General features: G+C 44.9%; 2 protein-coding genes across 2 annotated transcripts; one reads left to right on the forward strand and one right to left on the reverse strand.

Moving 5' to 3' along the window:
* Window positions 1-115: 115 nt before the first annotated feature.
* On the forward strand, window positions 116-2247 carry LOC104460399 (transmembrane protease serine 5-like; the record flags this gene model as incomplete). Its single annotated transcript, XM_010082657.1, has 5 exons — window positions 116-288; window positions 529-627; window positions 918-1060; window positions 1301-1453; window positions 2113-2247. Coding segments are annotated over 5 exons (703 nt in total), but the record flags the coding sequence as incomplete, so codon positions are not given.
* Window positions 2248-3589: 1342 nt separating this feature from the next.
* Window positions 3590-14896, reverse strand: ZW10 (zw10 kinetochore protein; the record flags this gene model as incomplete). The annotated part of the gene is made up of 15 exons (XM_010082658.1): window positions 3590-3710; window positions 4704-4906; window positions 5834-5965; window positions 6455-6585; window positions 7196-7365; window positions 8087-8158; window positions 8996-9234; window positions 9704-9886; window positions 10672-10835; window positions 11493-11684; window positions 12367-12513; window positions 13328-13487; window positions 13605-13682; window positions 13860-13961; window positions 14762-14896. Coding segments are annotated over 15 exons (2229 nt in total), but the record flags the coding sequence as incomplete, so codon positions are not given.
* Between the last annotated feature and the right edge of the window lie 50 nt (window positions 14897-14946).

Consider the following 14946-nt stretch of genomic DNA (forward strand, 5'->3'; position numbering starts at 1 on the left):
ACCTCTGGGCTGTCCCGTGCCCAGCCTCGCAGGTGCCGTGTGTCGGCTCTGATCCCAGACCTCGGCACTTGTTGCCCTACGGTAAGAGGCACGCTGTATTTCTGCTCAGTTCCAGGTGGCTTCAAGCCTCTGCCTGGCTGGTTTTCGCAGGTGTTATCACCCACAGCTCAATCAAGCAGGAGGCTGGGGTACCAGTAAAGAAAATAATTTACCACCCGCTTTATAACGATAATAGTCTTGACTATGACATTGCTCTGATGAAGCTCCAAGTCCCCCTGAATTTCTCAGGTAAGATGCTGTTGTGTCCTCCTCCCATCTGTGGAGTTGTCCGCCTTATCCCAAAATTAAGAAATGGTCCAAACCCAGCCTCTTCTGAGCCGTAAAGCCCGGCACGAGGGAGGCAGCATGCCCAGCAGTGTTGTGAACTGTGCCAGGCTGACAGCTCCACAGCCCATCCCTGCCTGCTCCTGCTCAGCACAGCACGAAGCTGTCCCCGCTGGCACTTAACCCCTGTCACCCTCTTGCCAGACGCCATCCGTGCCGTGTGTCTGCCACCCTCCCAGCAGGACCTCTTCCCGGGCACGCAGTGTTGGGTCTCTGGCTGGGGCTATACCAGACCAGACCAAGGTGAGCTCCCGGCTTGTCCCTGCTGCTCAGCACTGACCGGAGGCTTTCCCCTTGCTCCGCACTGGCCCTGTCCAGCCCCTTCCATGCTGCGTGTGACCCCCTCCTGCCTTCATCCCACCCCTGCTCCAACAGCTCTGCACCCCACATCCCATGGCCCTGGCCATATTTAATCCCATAAGGTAAAATCCCATTTTTCCCATCTTCTGACTTCTCCAGCTAGTGCCCTGCTCTTCTCCCCTTGCTCCCTGCAGATCATGTTTCCCTCTTGCCTTCTCTTTCTCCCCTTCCAGCGCAGGTTACCGAGACACTGAAGGAAGCCCTCGTTCCCTTAATCGGTACCAAGAAGTGCAATAGTTCGTGCATGTACGCAGGCGAGCTCACTGCCAGGATGCTGTGTGCCGGCTACCTGCACGGGAAAGTAGACGCGTGCCAGGTAACGGGAGGAGCAGGCGGGGCGTGCTGGGTGTGCAGAGCAGTCTCTGCAGGGTACTGCTGGCCCGGTTGCATCAATGCTGGGGTTAGATTTAACTGTGTTTGTAGAAGGAGGCAGGAGGCACGCGCTCTCGTTCCTGTACCCTGTTTCAGCTGCTTGTACGGGTGATGGAACAAAGCCAAAGCCAGCCCCATCTGCCTGGGGCAGAGCTCCTGCATCAGTCCTTGCTTTGTGTTGCAGGGTGACAGCGGGGGCCCCCTGGTTTGCCAGGACCAATTCACCTGGCGCTTAGTAGGCATCGTGAGCTGGGGCCAGGGCTGTGCTGAACCCAACCACCCCGGGGTCTATACCAACGTGGCTCAGCTTCTGCCGTGGATTTATCACGTCACTGAGGTAAGCTGGAGCGAGCAAAGGCAGATGCTCAGCCTGACCTACAGCTGTGCCTGCTCCACAGACAAATCCCCGTGTCAGCATCCTCTTTTAACTCTTTCCTTCACTACCCTACGCTCCCCCTCAACACATGAACCGCTGGGACAACCTCTTTTATGGTACTTATTATTTCTTCTTTTTTTTTTTTTTTTTTTTTGGTGTCTAGATCTACTAGAAATAAGGCAATGAGAGACTTCACAGAGCAACACTTTGCCCTTTCCAGGTAGTAAGTGGAGAATGGTCCAGGACTAATTTATACTGTGTTACTATAGCCCTAATAGAATCCCCAGACAACACTAGAAAACATGCTCAGTATAAATAGTTTATTAAAGAAAATAGCAAATTACTTTTCTCTGAAAGATACACGTGGGAGAAACAGTGTTTTTCAAAAGACATGTTTTTTTGGATTGCTACGTGTAAAGGGGTAGGGGATCCCATGAGATGCAAGTGTTATAGGAACACTCTCAGCCTTCAGAGAAACTACTTGGAGGGGAAGAAAAAAAAGCTAGAGTTTAAAGTGGAAGTGAGGTTTTCCTTCAGTATCTCCCTCCCTTGCTGCATTCCCATGTGCTGGACTCGGTCTAGCTGCCAATTTGACTGCATTTGCCCCCTCCCTACGGCAGTTAAAGCCAGAAACAGAAGGGTCTCCTCCCCCCTGCCACGGCTCTGCTCGGCTGCCCCAGCCGGCAGAACGGCCGTTCGGTTCTGCAAGGACTGAGTGCAATGTGAAAGCCAGCGGTGATTCAGGCCCTGCGTAAACCCTTGGAAATGTGAACAGAAGTCAGACAAAAGTGCAAATGGAAAGGATACAACCGCAGATAAAAGATTAAACTCTGTGATCGAAACTTTTGTAAGCACTACATGGTAGGAAATGCTTTGTTCCATGTGTGCAGCCACTGGCACATCTTGTCTTCTGGCCTGTGTTTTAAGGAATTTTCTTGGTGAGTTTTTCAATTAAAAACCCTGTGCACTTCTCAAAGTCTCAGATGTACCCTTTTGTAACTTAAAGATAATGCTATGAGTGCACACTTCATTTTCTTTTTATATTAACATTTCTCTCATTCTTAAAGAACAGAAAATTTACTACCAGAGAGACTACAGGTGCCAGACCTACCTAGTTCACACACACCAGAAAGGTGAAGGAAGGAGCTGAACTGGTTTCTACAGTTGGTGAAGTGAGAGTGAAAAATCCTAAGTCAGTTGTAAGGTATTTCCCATGAGAAATGAAACCACGAGGAATTTTGCCACTTGTGTAAAACCCTGTGACTTGATGAAGAGTTTACTCAGAAGAGGATCTCCTCCCCCTCTGCCCCCCCTAAATTTTCACTCTCCTGAGGTCTGCTCTTCAGGGCAGCCTGAGGTGGGAAAGAGCAAAATTTGGCACTTCAGCATTCTTAGGATATCAAAAGCTATCAGTCTGTGGATTTCATATGTGATTTGCAGGGATGGAAGAGGTAAGTCACAAAGGGGCTATGTGCCCCCTGATGTGAAACTGCATAGAATAAGATTCAATACTGAGAAATAAAAATTGCTTTACAAGACTCTTAAGCAAGCTTGAGATGACATGATACAGCACCTTGCACGAGAGGCCAATCTGACAGCAGTGCTTGTTCTCACAAAGAGATGTGGGATATGAGATTTATTTCCCTATGCTGTGCTTAACAGGAAGATGAAATCCTAGAGAATGGAAATTAACAAACATCACAAAAAGCATCTCCTCTTCATCAGGACTGTATGCCCACCAGCTCACGAAGGAAAACTTGGATCTGGGCAGAACACCTCTGGGGAGTGTGGCAGGAGATTGACTTTTCAAGCCCAAACTCCATCTGCCTGGCAGACGGAGCACAAGCAGTTAGTGCTTGTTTGTTACCCACCTTTGGTTTTCTAGTCCCAGACTCACAGAGCCGTCCTCTTTGCCCTACAAACACGGAGCTAGGAAAATGTTTCTTCTCCCTCAGTCGAGCCTCCAGGAAGCACTTACCTAATGCTAAGCTTTTTTACACCAGTACAAATAAGAAAGGTCAAGTCCAAGAAATATTTGCAAGACTCATTTTGCTCTTGCTTTATCAGAAGATGCAACAGGTGGGAGTAAACACAGAGTTACTTAATTTTGGCCAGTGCTGCTGCTCTCCTTTCTGTGTTCTGGAACAAGGCTCGGATCAGGCTCTTCACTTCAGCTGCGGAGAATTCAGCTGCAAGAGGCCCCTTCCCATCCGCCCACCTGCGTGGGAGAGAAAGATCTTTATTTAATCAAACTGTGCGCAGACATTTAACGTTAACACGAGCCTTCTGAGCACTCGTTACAGTAATAAGTCTGAAGGCAAAACAAATCCAGGTAGCAGCCCGTGCATCTTGAGTCCAGAATTGTTCAGCTAGGTATGTAAAGCAACAGGGTGTGAGGTGATTTTTGCACTCACCACAAACCGTAGCTTTCTCCAAAACAAGCCCAAAGCCTGTCTGCAAAGTTCCCATTCGCCTCCCAAACAAAACAAAAGGTGGTTTATGCCCAGGTGGAAGTCGAGTTGGGACCCTTTGGTGTCTAACATGCTCCAACAGCAGCAATGAGCAGGGCACAGAAAAGTCCCCTTTGTGCTTTTTCCAGGGCTGGTACCTTTCTGGTTTAGCCTGCTGAGGACAGGATGTTTTCTTGCCATTCAGACATAGGCATGAGGCAGCTGTGAACAGGGACTGTCCAGCTCCTGACCACTCATGCCAACAGATGTAATAGAAGTAATTATGCAAATCCTCACAGGTAATTAAGATGAATCCCTCTTGCAAGTTCAAAGAAGCAAGAAACAGCATCTAAAAACCAGAACCCAATCATGTGGAACGATTGCAGCAGCAAGGCCCAGCTAACATCAAAAGCAGTAGGCAAAATGCCAGGCTGCTTACTGTGAAGTACTTCTGAACTTAGAGAGGCCAAGGGGCATGCGCAATCACTCTGCAGTGGGCTCTCCTGCGGCACGTGGGTTTTTTTAGCATTGCCTTTTCCTTTGCAGGAGGCAGCTGAATATTATGAGCAAGCTGGAAATGCGCTCTGCACACACAGCCAAGAAACAGCCCTGGGAGCAGTTATCTGATCCTTATTAATGGTGATTGCCTTTGATCTGAACAGAGTTCCTGAGTGCAGTGCCCTGCTGATGTCCAACCGCTTCCCAGCTCCCTATTGTTGGGGTAGAGAACTAACTGAAAAGGAAGAAAGGAAGACACCTACTGATCTACTATTTCTTGGAGGTTGGCTTGCAAGATGATCATTAACTCTTTGAACGTCATCCATTTCTGCACGTAGACCGGAACTTCTTCTTGGTATTTCTTATTTTTTTCATCTTCAGGTAGGGGGGTGAAAACTTTGGGTCCTTCCTCCACCATGGTCCTACAGAGGGAGTACAGCCTATCTGCATCTTCTGCAGAGATATCCTAGAATTGAAAAAATATCAACAGGGGAGCAGTTAGGCAGATTTTTGCAGTGCCAAGCAGCAAGGGAAATGAAAAAAAGGTGGCTGTGTGAAGATGAAAACAGTGGTTTAGATCATGTTTAACAATCTCGAGCTAATATAACTTGTTTAATGAGTGTTATGAAGGAGGTCTGAGCAGTTTACAAGGAAATTACTCAGCCATTGCCAGTCCAATGATGCCAAGCTTTTTGGCAGGCACAGCCTGAGCAAGTGTCCTGTGAACTAGCTGTTGTGGGAAAGAGGACTTCTTGGCCTAATGCACAGTGGGAAGGCTCTCTACTTGTAGACTACAACTAGAACAGATGCACTGATGTATTTCGATCGTTTGCTGTGAAAATTAAGAAATGTCACAGGATAGTTGTGCTTGACCCAAGGTAACCTGACAATCACTTAAACACAGTCTTGGGAGTCAAATGGAGATTTAAACAGGTAAAAGTTTCAGTTTGAAATGCCAGAAGTATTTCGGCATCTGGTGCCTCGATAGGATGGAGAGGTTCATTAGAGGTGCACAGATGGGAAATGTATCTGAACAGACAAGAGTTGGAGACAACAGTTAACTCCTGTGCCCTGAACAAAAAAAAGGATTGATTCATAGAAATGTTTATAGTAGGAGTGACACACCTAAACCCAAATTAAGATGAAATCACAGCCACTTCCCTGACTCTCCCCTTGACTACAGAGTCATGGAATCACTGTAACAGTCTGTACAGCGTCAACAGGATGGGAGTTCCTGGGATCTTGAACGTTTCTCATACACAGGACCACAGCTATGATTTCTGTGAAAGATAACTGCTCCCCTGAAACCTGATCTTGGAAAGAACTTCCAGAGGTCACAAATGCTAGCTGTTCACACCACTGTATGCCTGGCACGTCCATCTCGTGCAGTTACCTCTAGGGCAGCAATCCTCGTGACAATCTCTGTGAGAGCTGTGTTCAGTAAAGTCCCCATGGCCTTGCAGTACACGTTCACTGGAAGGACGTCTTGCCAGACTTTTCCCAGTCTCTTCAACTGATGCAATACCTGGAAGGTAACAGCTACGTGTTATCTCCACTTTATCAAAAATAATACTGAGAGGCAAATGATAAGGTGACCACATGTGGTCAGAAACCAGTTTGAAAGAAGCAAAAGGTACTATCCTGCTGTTGCATAGAGGAGACTTTCCTGGGAAAAAATGCAACCTTTTCAGTTTGCATTAAGGCTCACCAAAAGTGTGACAGAGCTTTTCCTTGAAAAATGAAAAACATTATCAATGTACTTTGGATAAAAGTTCAAGATTAAGCAGCTTTTAATTTCAACCTGGAGTAAGAGGAACTGAACTCAGCACGCTTCAATTTCACAAAAAGCCACAGCCCAGGGGAAAAAAAAATTGTGCCAGGAAAGTGTTGTTTTGAGAGAAGTTCCACTCTGCTGAAACACTGCACAGCTCTCAGTCCTGAGATTACACACTGTACCTTCCCAAGGACAATGTCTACAGACAATGAGATCTTTGGCTTTGATTGCCTTGCTTACCTGCCTTATTGCTTTGTTTGCTGCACAGTAATTTTCCTCATCATCCATATTAGAAAAATTCCTGGCACTTGAGAGCCTCTCCAGTATTTCTCCTTTCTGCACTCGCATCTGGGCCAGAAAACACTCCATCCCTTTAGGAGCAAAAACAAGCAGAAAAAAGCAATTAAGCAATTACTACATTTGCTTTGCCAATTTACAGACTCTAAGCGCTGAATAATGAACTTGCTATGATGTTTTATTTTTAAAGGAATTTCCAGTCTCTAAACAGTAAATTCAACCAGGCCCAGTCACATATTTGGTAAGCTCTTGCATTGTTACAACTCCTTTTCAGAAGGGCTGAGAGCAGAATTAACCATGGATGACAGGCTCCTATTTGGCTCATACAAACTTATCTGGGAATTTCTTTCCATAGAATAAGCTAAAGAAAGTATCAAAGGAGTGAGCAGCAGATCCCAAAATAGCCAAGTGCCAGGTATTGCTGGATAATGAATAGTTTTTGGAATTATATGCTGGATGAGAAGAGTTGGGTTTCAAAGAGTCAAGCCTGAACAGCCATCTTGCTTACAGCTGTAATGCTCTGTCAGACTTCCCCATCTACAAAAAGCCCTTGCTACTCATCTCTTAAATAGCAACCCACTGCTCAAGTCAGTAGCCACACTTACATCGAATCATTCAGCAACAAATACCAGGATTAATTAGTGTCATCCATCAATATATTTCAATACTGAAAGAAAAAATTACCAAGTCTCCTAAAACCAGGTACCAGATCTACAAAAGTCGCTGCTCCATCGCACAGGATGTTAGTCAGGCGGTATCGGAACTGGTGTCCCAGGGTGAGCAAGTGGTGAGCAATATACATGCAGTTGTTGTGGTGAATGGCTGCCAGCTGGGGCAATTTCTGAAGGTTCTCCCTATCCCAGGAGGGAGGAAGAGAAAAGGAAGAAATGTTATTTATTTAGACCTGGCTCTGTTAAAAAAATTGTTACACCTATCCTAGAGAAACTAACAGTCTGTCTCAGATGTTGCAGGTAACTAACTGTGGGCAATGCCTGGTACAGATATCAGCCAGAAGAAAAGCGTTTAACTTCCTCCTGTCACATCCACCCAAGAACTTCCAAGAAAGGAGTTTCACCGCTAGTGAAATGGCACTTTGGCATTCGAACCACGTGCTATATCCATGTTGTTCCTAGCAATGGACTTTCAAACAGGAAGGTACTTTGTTATAGCAAAGTTACAGTGAAGAAAAAGAGAGAGAAATGCTTTTCAGTAATACCCTTGTGTTCTCTGACAGAATCGTATACTTTCAATCTTCATTACTGCTCTCTTTTACAGGAAAAACGTCATGAGAAATCTCTCCTTTAGACCTGGGGTCAAACTGATGTGGCTGGATTCAAACACAACTGTTATAAGAGCTGCAACTATCTCCTTGATCACAAGATTGCCAACGTGGAAACTCTCAAGCACCCATTCTGCAGCAGGTACAATGTAATAACAGATTAAAGAGTACTAGCTTTTTGCCGGTGGAAGAAGCCCTTAATAATCTCTGTGCTGGAAAAAGTGGGGACAAGCGGGGCTGTTCCAAAAGCATCATTCTCTCTCCAAACAGGCCCTAGGTAACACACACACACTTACTTGTGGTATGTTGGCACTACATCGTAGAACAGCTGGAATATATTCCGTACAGAGTAGAAGAGCTGTATACAGCTACAAGAAAAATAAGGTTCATGTTAGTTTCTCAGTGGCACTAACGTCTTGTTCACAGTGACTCTTAACTTTCTCCAAAACAAGGTTTTATTAGTAGTGAAGTACTGGCACAAAGAGCAGGTTGTCAGGATCAGTTACAGCAATGTCACCAAGGCTGCGATGACCTTGTAAGTTCAGTGTGGAAAAGACAAGCTTCAGACCACATGTCAGAAGGGAGATATGTGAAACCCCAGAACAAAGGGGACAGTGTCCCTTCCCTACCAGGTGTGTGTAAATAGCCAGCCCTCTCTCTGTCACGGTACGCTGAAGGGCGTGCAGTACCTAGGCAACTCTCCTTCTTCAGGGTTGTGGTCTCCAGTTTTTAAAAGAGACTGTATGTGCTTTAAATGTTTAAATATTTAACTGTTTTTCTCTGAAAAGCCCTGCTGGATGCAGAGCTAGATTTCCTTGTTTTCACTCCGTACAACGAAAGCAAGAACTCCTCTCAGAATGGGTGCCATCACTTAGCATTTGGGATGTTTACCATGTTTTTACTGCTTTAATAGCTGAAATACAGTAAAGCATACCTGAATGTTCCCTAGAAACGTATCCTGAAAGGCTGCTTAACCTGAGTATTACAGGGAACAGAGTCAGCAGCTGTTCTTGTTGTACCAGTCTACTGCACGAACCCAGAGATGCATCCTCCAGCCAAAACAGAGTAACTTTAATGATTGATTCTAAGTTTTAAGTATTTTCTGTTCTTTTAACATTATTTTAATCTATTAACAGATGTTTGGTGTTGCCAAAGGCAATAAGTACCTGACACCCAAGAGTTACCCGCTGATAGATAATTCCTACCACTGATCTGTGCTGGCTGTAGCCTCCAACAGCGTCTGGTAAGCCAGCTCCATCAGCTTCTCCACTGATGAACTGATGCGGCACGTGGGCAGAGAAAATGTGTACTGGCTCAGTTTAGTCTTATTCTCCAAATTCATCATGTCGTTATGTGGAAGTTTAGAAGTTTTCTTTGTTTCTAAGTGATCTCCTGCCCCAGGGTCAGGAAGCCTTGGTAGGGCTACACAGGACTCAGGTGTGATCTAAGGGAAAGCAACAGAGAGGTATAATATAATTTAGAGCCCACAGAAAGGACACTGTGCAAGACTACAAAACACTGAATGACAGATTTAAGACTCAAGATAAACACAGGGCTGCAGAAGTCCTTTAAGGCTGCTGAAAGTCTCCAGTCTGATGAACAACAGTCTATGTGGTGTTGCACGCCTTGAAGCAACTCTGTAAGTAATCCCCTAACTTTTCTTATGCTTATGACGCTAGCCAGAAAAGCCTAGCAAGTGAACTTCAAGTATTTTAAGATATATCTTGCTAATGAAATAACCCTCTTGAGCACTATTAAAAAAGGCTTTGAAACTGTTGTTTGCCAAAATCCCCAACTAATCAAGAGTATTCAGTGCTCCACAAAAAAACGGACTCAACTGTTCTAGACAAGCTTTCTTCAATAGCTAAGCTATTTTTCCACATCCAAAGACAGTGTATGGCATCAACAGTCACCTTCACAGTATTGTGTATTTCTGAGGTCATCAGGTTTCTGGCTGCCACAATCACATCCTGGCACTTCTTGTTAGCAAAGTGGGAATTGACATTACGGGCGTATTTCAGTAAATCAGTCGCGTCTCCTTTCAAAAACTGCATGTTCTTTAAGGCGCTTTCAAATTCCTCTGTGGATTTAATCACCTGAGAAGAGCAGACACATTATTAACATAGCTTCCTAAAATCAAAGAACAAAATTGTAGTTGGGTATAAACTCTTCTACTCAGCTGAAAGCAAAGCTTGAAACTAGGTTTTAGAGAGCACTAACCATCCAACAGCTTTTCAGTAATCTTTTGGAAAAAGCTGGCTCGGCTGGGGGGCCATGATCGCACAATAATACAGTGTTTGAACTGCAGGTTTGTTCCCCCTGACTGTGCTGGCAACCTAATTCAAAAACCAGAGGAGCAAGATTATCAAATTTCATTACACTGGACTACCTCAGGCAAGAGGACAGGGAGGTTTATCCTACAACTCTTTCTGTTTGAAACTTTTCCTCTCTAGGAAAAGGAGCTTCTGTCATTCTTCACTAGCAGTAAGTTATGTTTTATGTATGTCGTTTAAAAAAAATAAATTATGTGGTCTATGACAGAAACCGCTGTGATCATTAACCACAAATACAAACAGAGCAATCAGTCCTCAGGAAGCCAGCTGGGCAAGCAGCACTGCCACACCATCATCTTCAGCCCCTCACAGAGGCTCAGACAAGCGCCTTACATCGCACACCCCGAAAGTCTCCAGGTCTTGGCTGAATATGGCCCAAGTTCCACAGATAAGAGACTCTGCACACTTTACATGACAGGAAACACAAGCCACAGCTTACCTGAGAGAAATACACAATTCTAGATAAGCAAAACACAGCTTTTTGTTCGAGCTCTTAGAAATTCCATCTGGAATTTCCAAAATGGACCTGAAAGATTTTTGAGACTTACCTCTATATACTGCTCTAGTTTGCTGCTATTGGTTGGGATGGAATTCACCAGACAGTTCTGAATGAGGCAGTCCGATAACTCTTCCCATATCGTATCACCTAGCAGCTCTGCGAGTGTAACGCTGCAATCCTTTTTATCTTCTGCAGGCTGCTCAAGAGGCACATCTGCATTCAAGAGAGCAGAAATGGATTTTAATACACCAGACTCTTCACCAGTTCATTTGGTCCTTCCTATCAGAACAGCCTCTATCAACTGTTCCGTAATCTTGTACCAGAGGTATTCTTCTTATGCAGGCCACATGCTGGGCCTGTGGAATTGCCCACCCAATCAAAAGGCAACTGAATTTATGTGTGAACTCAGCCTGCTTTCCTGACATGTTTATTTCATGAAAAGCTAGCAAAGCCCAGGCCAGTTTCTAGCCAATGCAAGGTCCTGGATGTGACCAGCCTGAGTGAGGGGACTCCCTGGATTGCATCATGACTTCCACCTTTCAGACCTGTGGCATGCAAAGATCTTCAAGGCAGTGACTGGTTCTTAAGAAAAAACATTTACCAAAAAATCAATTCCTTGATCTCTTTGAGCCAAAATACTTTCCTCCTTAATTTTCCCAGCTCTGTGAATGCTGGGTCACTGCTAAGTCCAGTTTGACAAGGTGCCAAGCTGTCCAAGAGCACAGCACAGCAAGTTAACATTAAAAGCTGCTTAGACCACAGACATCATTCAATACGGCTTAAGCACCAGGTATTCTAGAAAGCTTCTGCTCCAATTACATGAACAAGGTACTGACCTCAGTCTAATTCCAAAAGGGAGAAACTACCTACTCAGCAGATACTTGTGGAGTACTGCAAAAACAAGCTTGATCTTGTCAAAAACCTCCATAGGAGAGGAATGATCCAAGTTAGGCTCCTCGGACTTAAAACGCAGAATGAACACATCTGACTGTTCCTCTGTGAGTGGCTGAAGAGACGGGTATAAAATCAGTGGCTTGAGGATGTATTTCAGCAACAACTGGCCTATGAAACAATAACAAGAAAAGATATTTTCCAACAGCAGGAGGCAGGCAGTTTGCTCCAGTGAGGCCCAAATGTGACTATTTTGGATCCAGAGATTCTCTGCAGGAAGTGGAAGAAACACTCTCATGATGAGATGCGTCAGGGAACAGCTAACGAGGTACAACACTGGGTTTGGTCTCACTAAAGGCGATTTTACTCATGTACACACATATACAGGCCTAAGAGCAGCATACTAAACGTAAAGTGAAAACCAACTTAAAACAGCTGAAGGCATGAAATCCTGTCCTAGTAGCTGTCATACTTCCTGATTTATTTTATCAATATCTGAGAATGCTGAAGCCCAGAGGCTGCCTGAAACCAACTCTCTTGCTCTTGGTAGCTGAGGGGGCTGTAAGTGGAAAAACGCTTTAAACATCAGACCATGAAACCACATAGCCACAGATCAAAACAGTATACTAGAGTAAATTGACAGGAAAGGATAAATACGGATAAATAATTTCCCATTAATAAGAAGGAGAGCATTCCCTCGTGCTCAGTGGGAAACACAAGCCAAGAGAGAACGAAGGCTTCACTAGTACTGCTGAAGTTAACTACATCTCGATATCCATCTTAAAGCAAGTCTGAACGCATAACCACTCAGGCTACTCTAGCTATGTTTATCTGGATCCACAGTCTGTCTTACCAAAAATTTTAAGCTTGGTGTGCAGTTCTCCTAGGACAGCAAACGCCTGCAGCACAGAAGCAACAGGTGGGCCAGCAATCTCCTCTTTTGATGGCACTGTGCGTAAGTGCAGTTCTGAATGCATCACTGATTCCAGGCTGCTGCTTTCTAAAGAAAAAGAAGAACCATCTCTGTCAGCATGCAGTCTGAGATACAGCAGATCTGAGAAGGTACGGCATTCACAACATTCTACCTCTCTCCATTTCCATAAAACACAGTTCTTGGAACGAGCATCAGAGGAGGGTACAGAATCCCTTGTGTTACAGTGCAGGACAATGGAATCCGTCTCTTACAATGACCCAGAATTCTCATTTTGGTCAGGTTGCAATTGAATGACATTCAGTGACAATCACTTTCCTTCCCTTCTTCTCCCCATTTCATGTCCAATCAAAAGGAAAAGGTGTTTTTCTTTTCCAAAGGAAAAATTTGTGTTTCAATGAAGACAGCAACACACAGGCTCTTAGCAGTTCTTGCAATTAGCTGCCTGCAATAAAAGCAGCAACCTGAGAACCTATCAGAGAAGGTGGAAGCAGCCTTAAAACTAGCCTAGCGGGGAAACATGTTCAGGCTGAACAAAAATTTCAGACAACTCTTCCAGCTACTACACTGACTTGGGTATTCAATAATAAGCAACCTGAAATTTTGGCCCAGATGATTTCCTGAGGAGCAGAAGCTTTGCATCCCTCTTCTGATATTTCACAAGACTGAAAGTTCTCAGAGACTGGTAACAGTTTTGGAGTGATATCCAAAGAAGACTGCCACTCATCGCTCCCATTCATTAGGTTATGCAAAGGGCAGAAAGAGCTCCTTAAACCAACCTCAGTTCAACAGCACTACTGTATTTCCTAACTTGTAGGTGCCTGAAAGCAGGCATTTCAAATAGTGATGCAAAATAGTGAGCCACACTAGAATTGGTGAGTACCTTTTGAAGGAGGAAGCTTCCATACAACCAATTTCTGCCATTCTTCTCCTAGATGATAGAGCATGTTCTGTGTCTGCACTGTGAGCTCTGTGCCTAGTGCTTTCAGGATCTTCAGCTCAAAGCCCTTGCGGCATTGCAGCATTTTCAGGCTGCTCCTCGCCTGGCGGTAAAGATCAAACACAAAACACAGGTAACTGTTGCCCTGAAAAGCATCTTGTGAAATTTCTTGAAAGTATATATGAACAGTGTTGTTACATGCTTAAGAAGTCATTATTACCTTTTCCAGTTGTTGAGCTGCTGCAACATAGTTCTTCTCCAGCAATGCAGTATTGTAGTCCTTAATAGCTGCATCAAACTGCAACAAGCAAATAGATTCATATGTCAGTGTGTACCTGCTATTAGACTGTTTTAAAAAACCATGGCTAGAGACAGGGGATCTAGAGACAGTTACTCAAAAGAGAAGCCCACAATAATGCCATACACTGAGCACCAGAGAGGATGACTACTGCTTAATGATTTTAAGCCTCCTCACCTCTTGTAGCTTTTTCAGAACACTTAGAACCAGTGTGTCTCGTTCCAACTGCTGCTTCAGTTCAGTAAATTCAGCAACAGCAACATTTAGATCTCGCTGAACCTAAAATAACAAAGTTTTCTGTTAATTTATAGCAAGCGTTATCAGACACATTTCCTCTTAGAAGTGATACCAATAGGAGATTTAAAGTATTTCTGTTACTAGAATAATTTGTTGAGGAGGAAAAAGGCTCCATCCATTTTACTTCTTGCTAGGAAGGATCCTTAAAAACACTGGAAACACTTATAAACTGGTTTATCTCTTAATACATTATAGGTTTTTTTTTAAAGGCGATGTAAGGAGATGTAGTCTCACAAGGCAGTCAGAAGGACTTCAGTGTTCCTTTAACACAGCCATTTAAAATGCAACGATGCTTGAACCAAGCCAAGAGTTAATGATCAATTAACACCACGACAGAAAACCAGATGTTGAAAAATCAAACAAGCAAAACCCAGCATGGGTCTGCAACCTGCCCTGCAGGAGCTGCTCACGTTCTCCTTAAAGACTGTGCACAGGTAGGACTGAGGTTCCACTGCAGGACTAACACTCAGCCTGTTACTGCTGCGTGTTCCCGCAATATCCAAGGCTGATCCATTTCTCCCTCTGAAGGAGACACCTGTGACAGGCCTTTCTATCTGTACACAGCCAATCCCTTAATGACAGCTCTTTACTTACACCCCCAGCGTGACCCACCTGCAGCCTGTGTCACCTGAAGGCATTTTTTAGGGGTGACATCACTCAGGGTTCTCAGTCAGGAGTCCTCCTTCCCTGTCCCCTCGTACCGGACCAAGACGGGGGCGCATACAGGTTTGGGATGAAACTTTGGGACTCCCCAGCAGCCTCAGGGGAGAGCCCACCCTCACCTCGTTCTCAATTCCCGCTTTCAGCAGGTCGATGCTGCCGGCCAGCCCCTCCACCTGCGCCACCAGGTCCTCGGCGCTCTGCAGGCTGGGCAGGAACTCGTTGTACTTCTTGTTGATCACGTTGCAGACTTCTCCCTAAAGAAGAGGGACCACGGGGACACCGTCGCTTTCGGGCGGACCTTCCC

The sequence above is a fragment of the Pterocles gutturalis genome, unplaced genomic scaffold (assembly GCF_000699245.1).
Source record: "Pterocles gutturalis isolate BGI_N339 unplaced genomic scaffold, ASM69924v1 scaffold50304, whole genome shotgun sequence".
Taxonomy (NCBI): Eukaryota; Metazoa; Chordata; class Aves; order Pterocliformes; family Pteroclidae; genus Pterocles; species Pterocles gutturalis.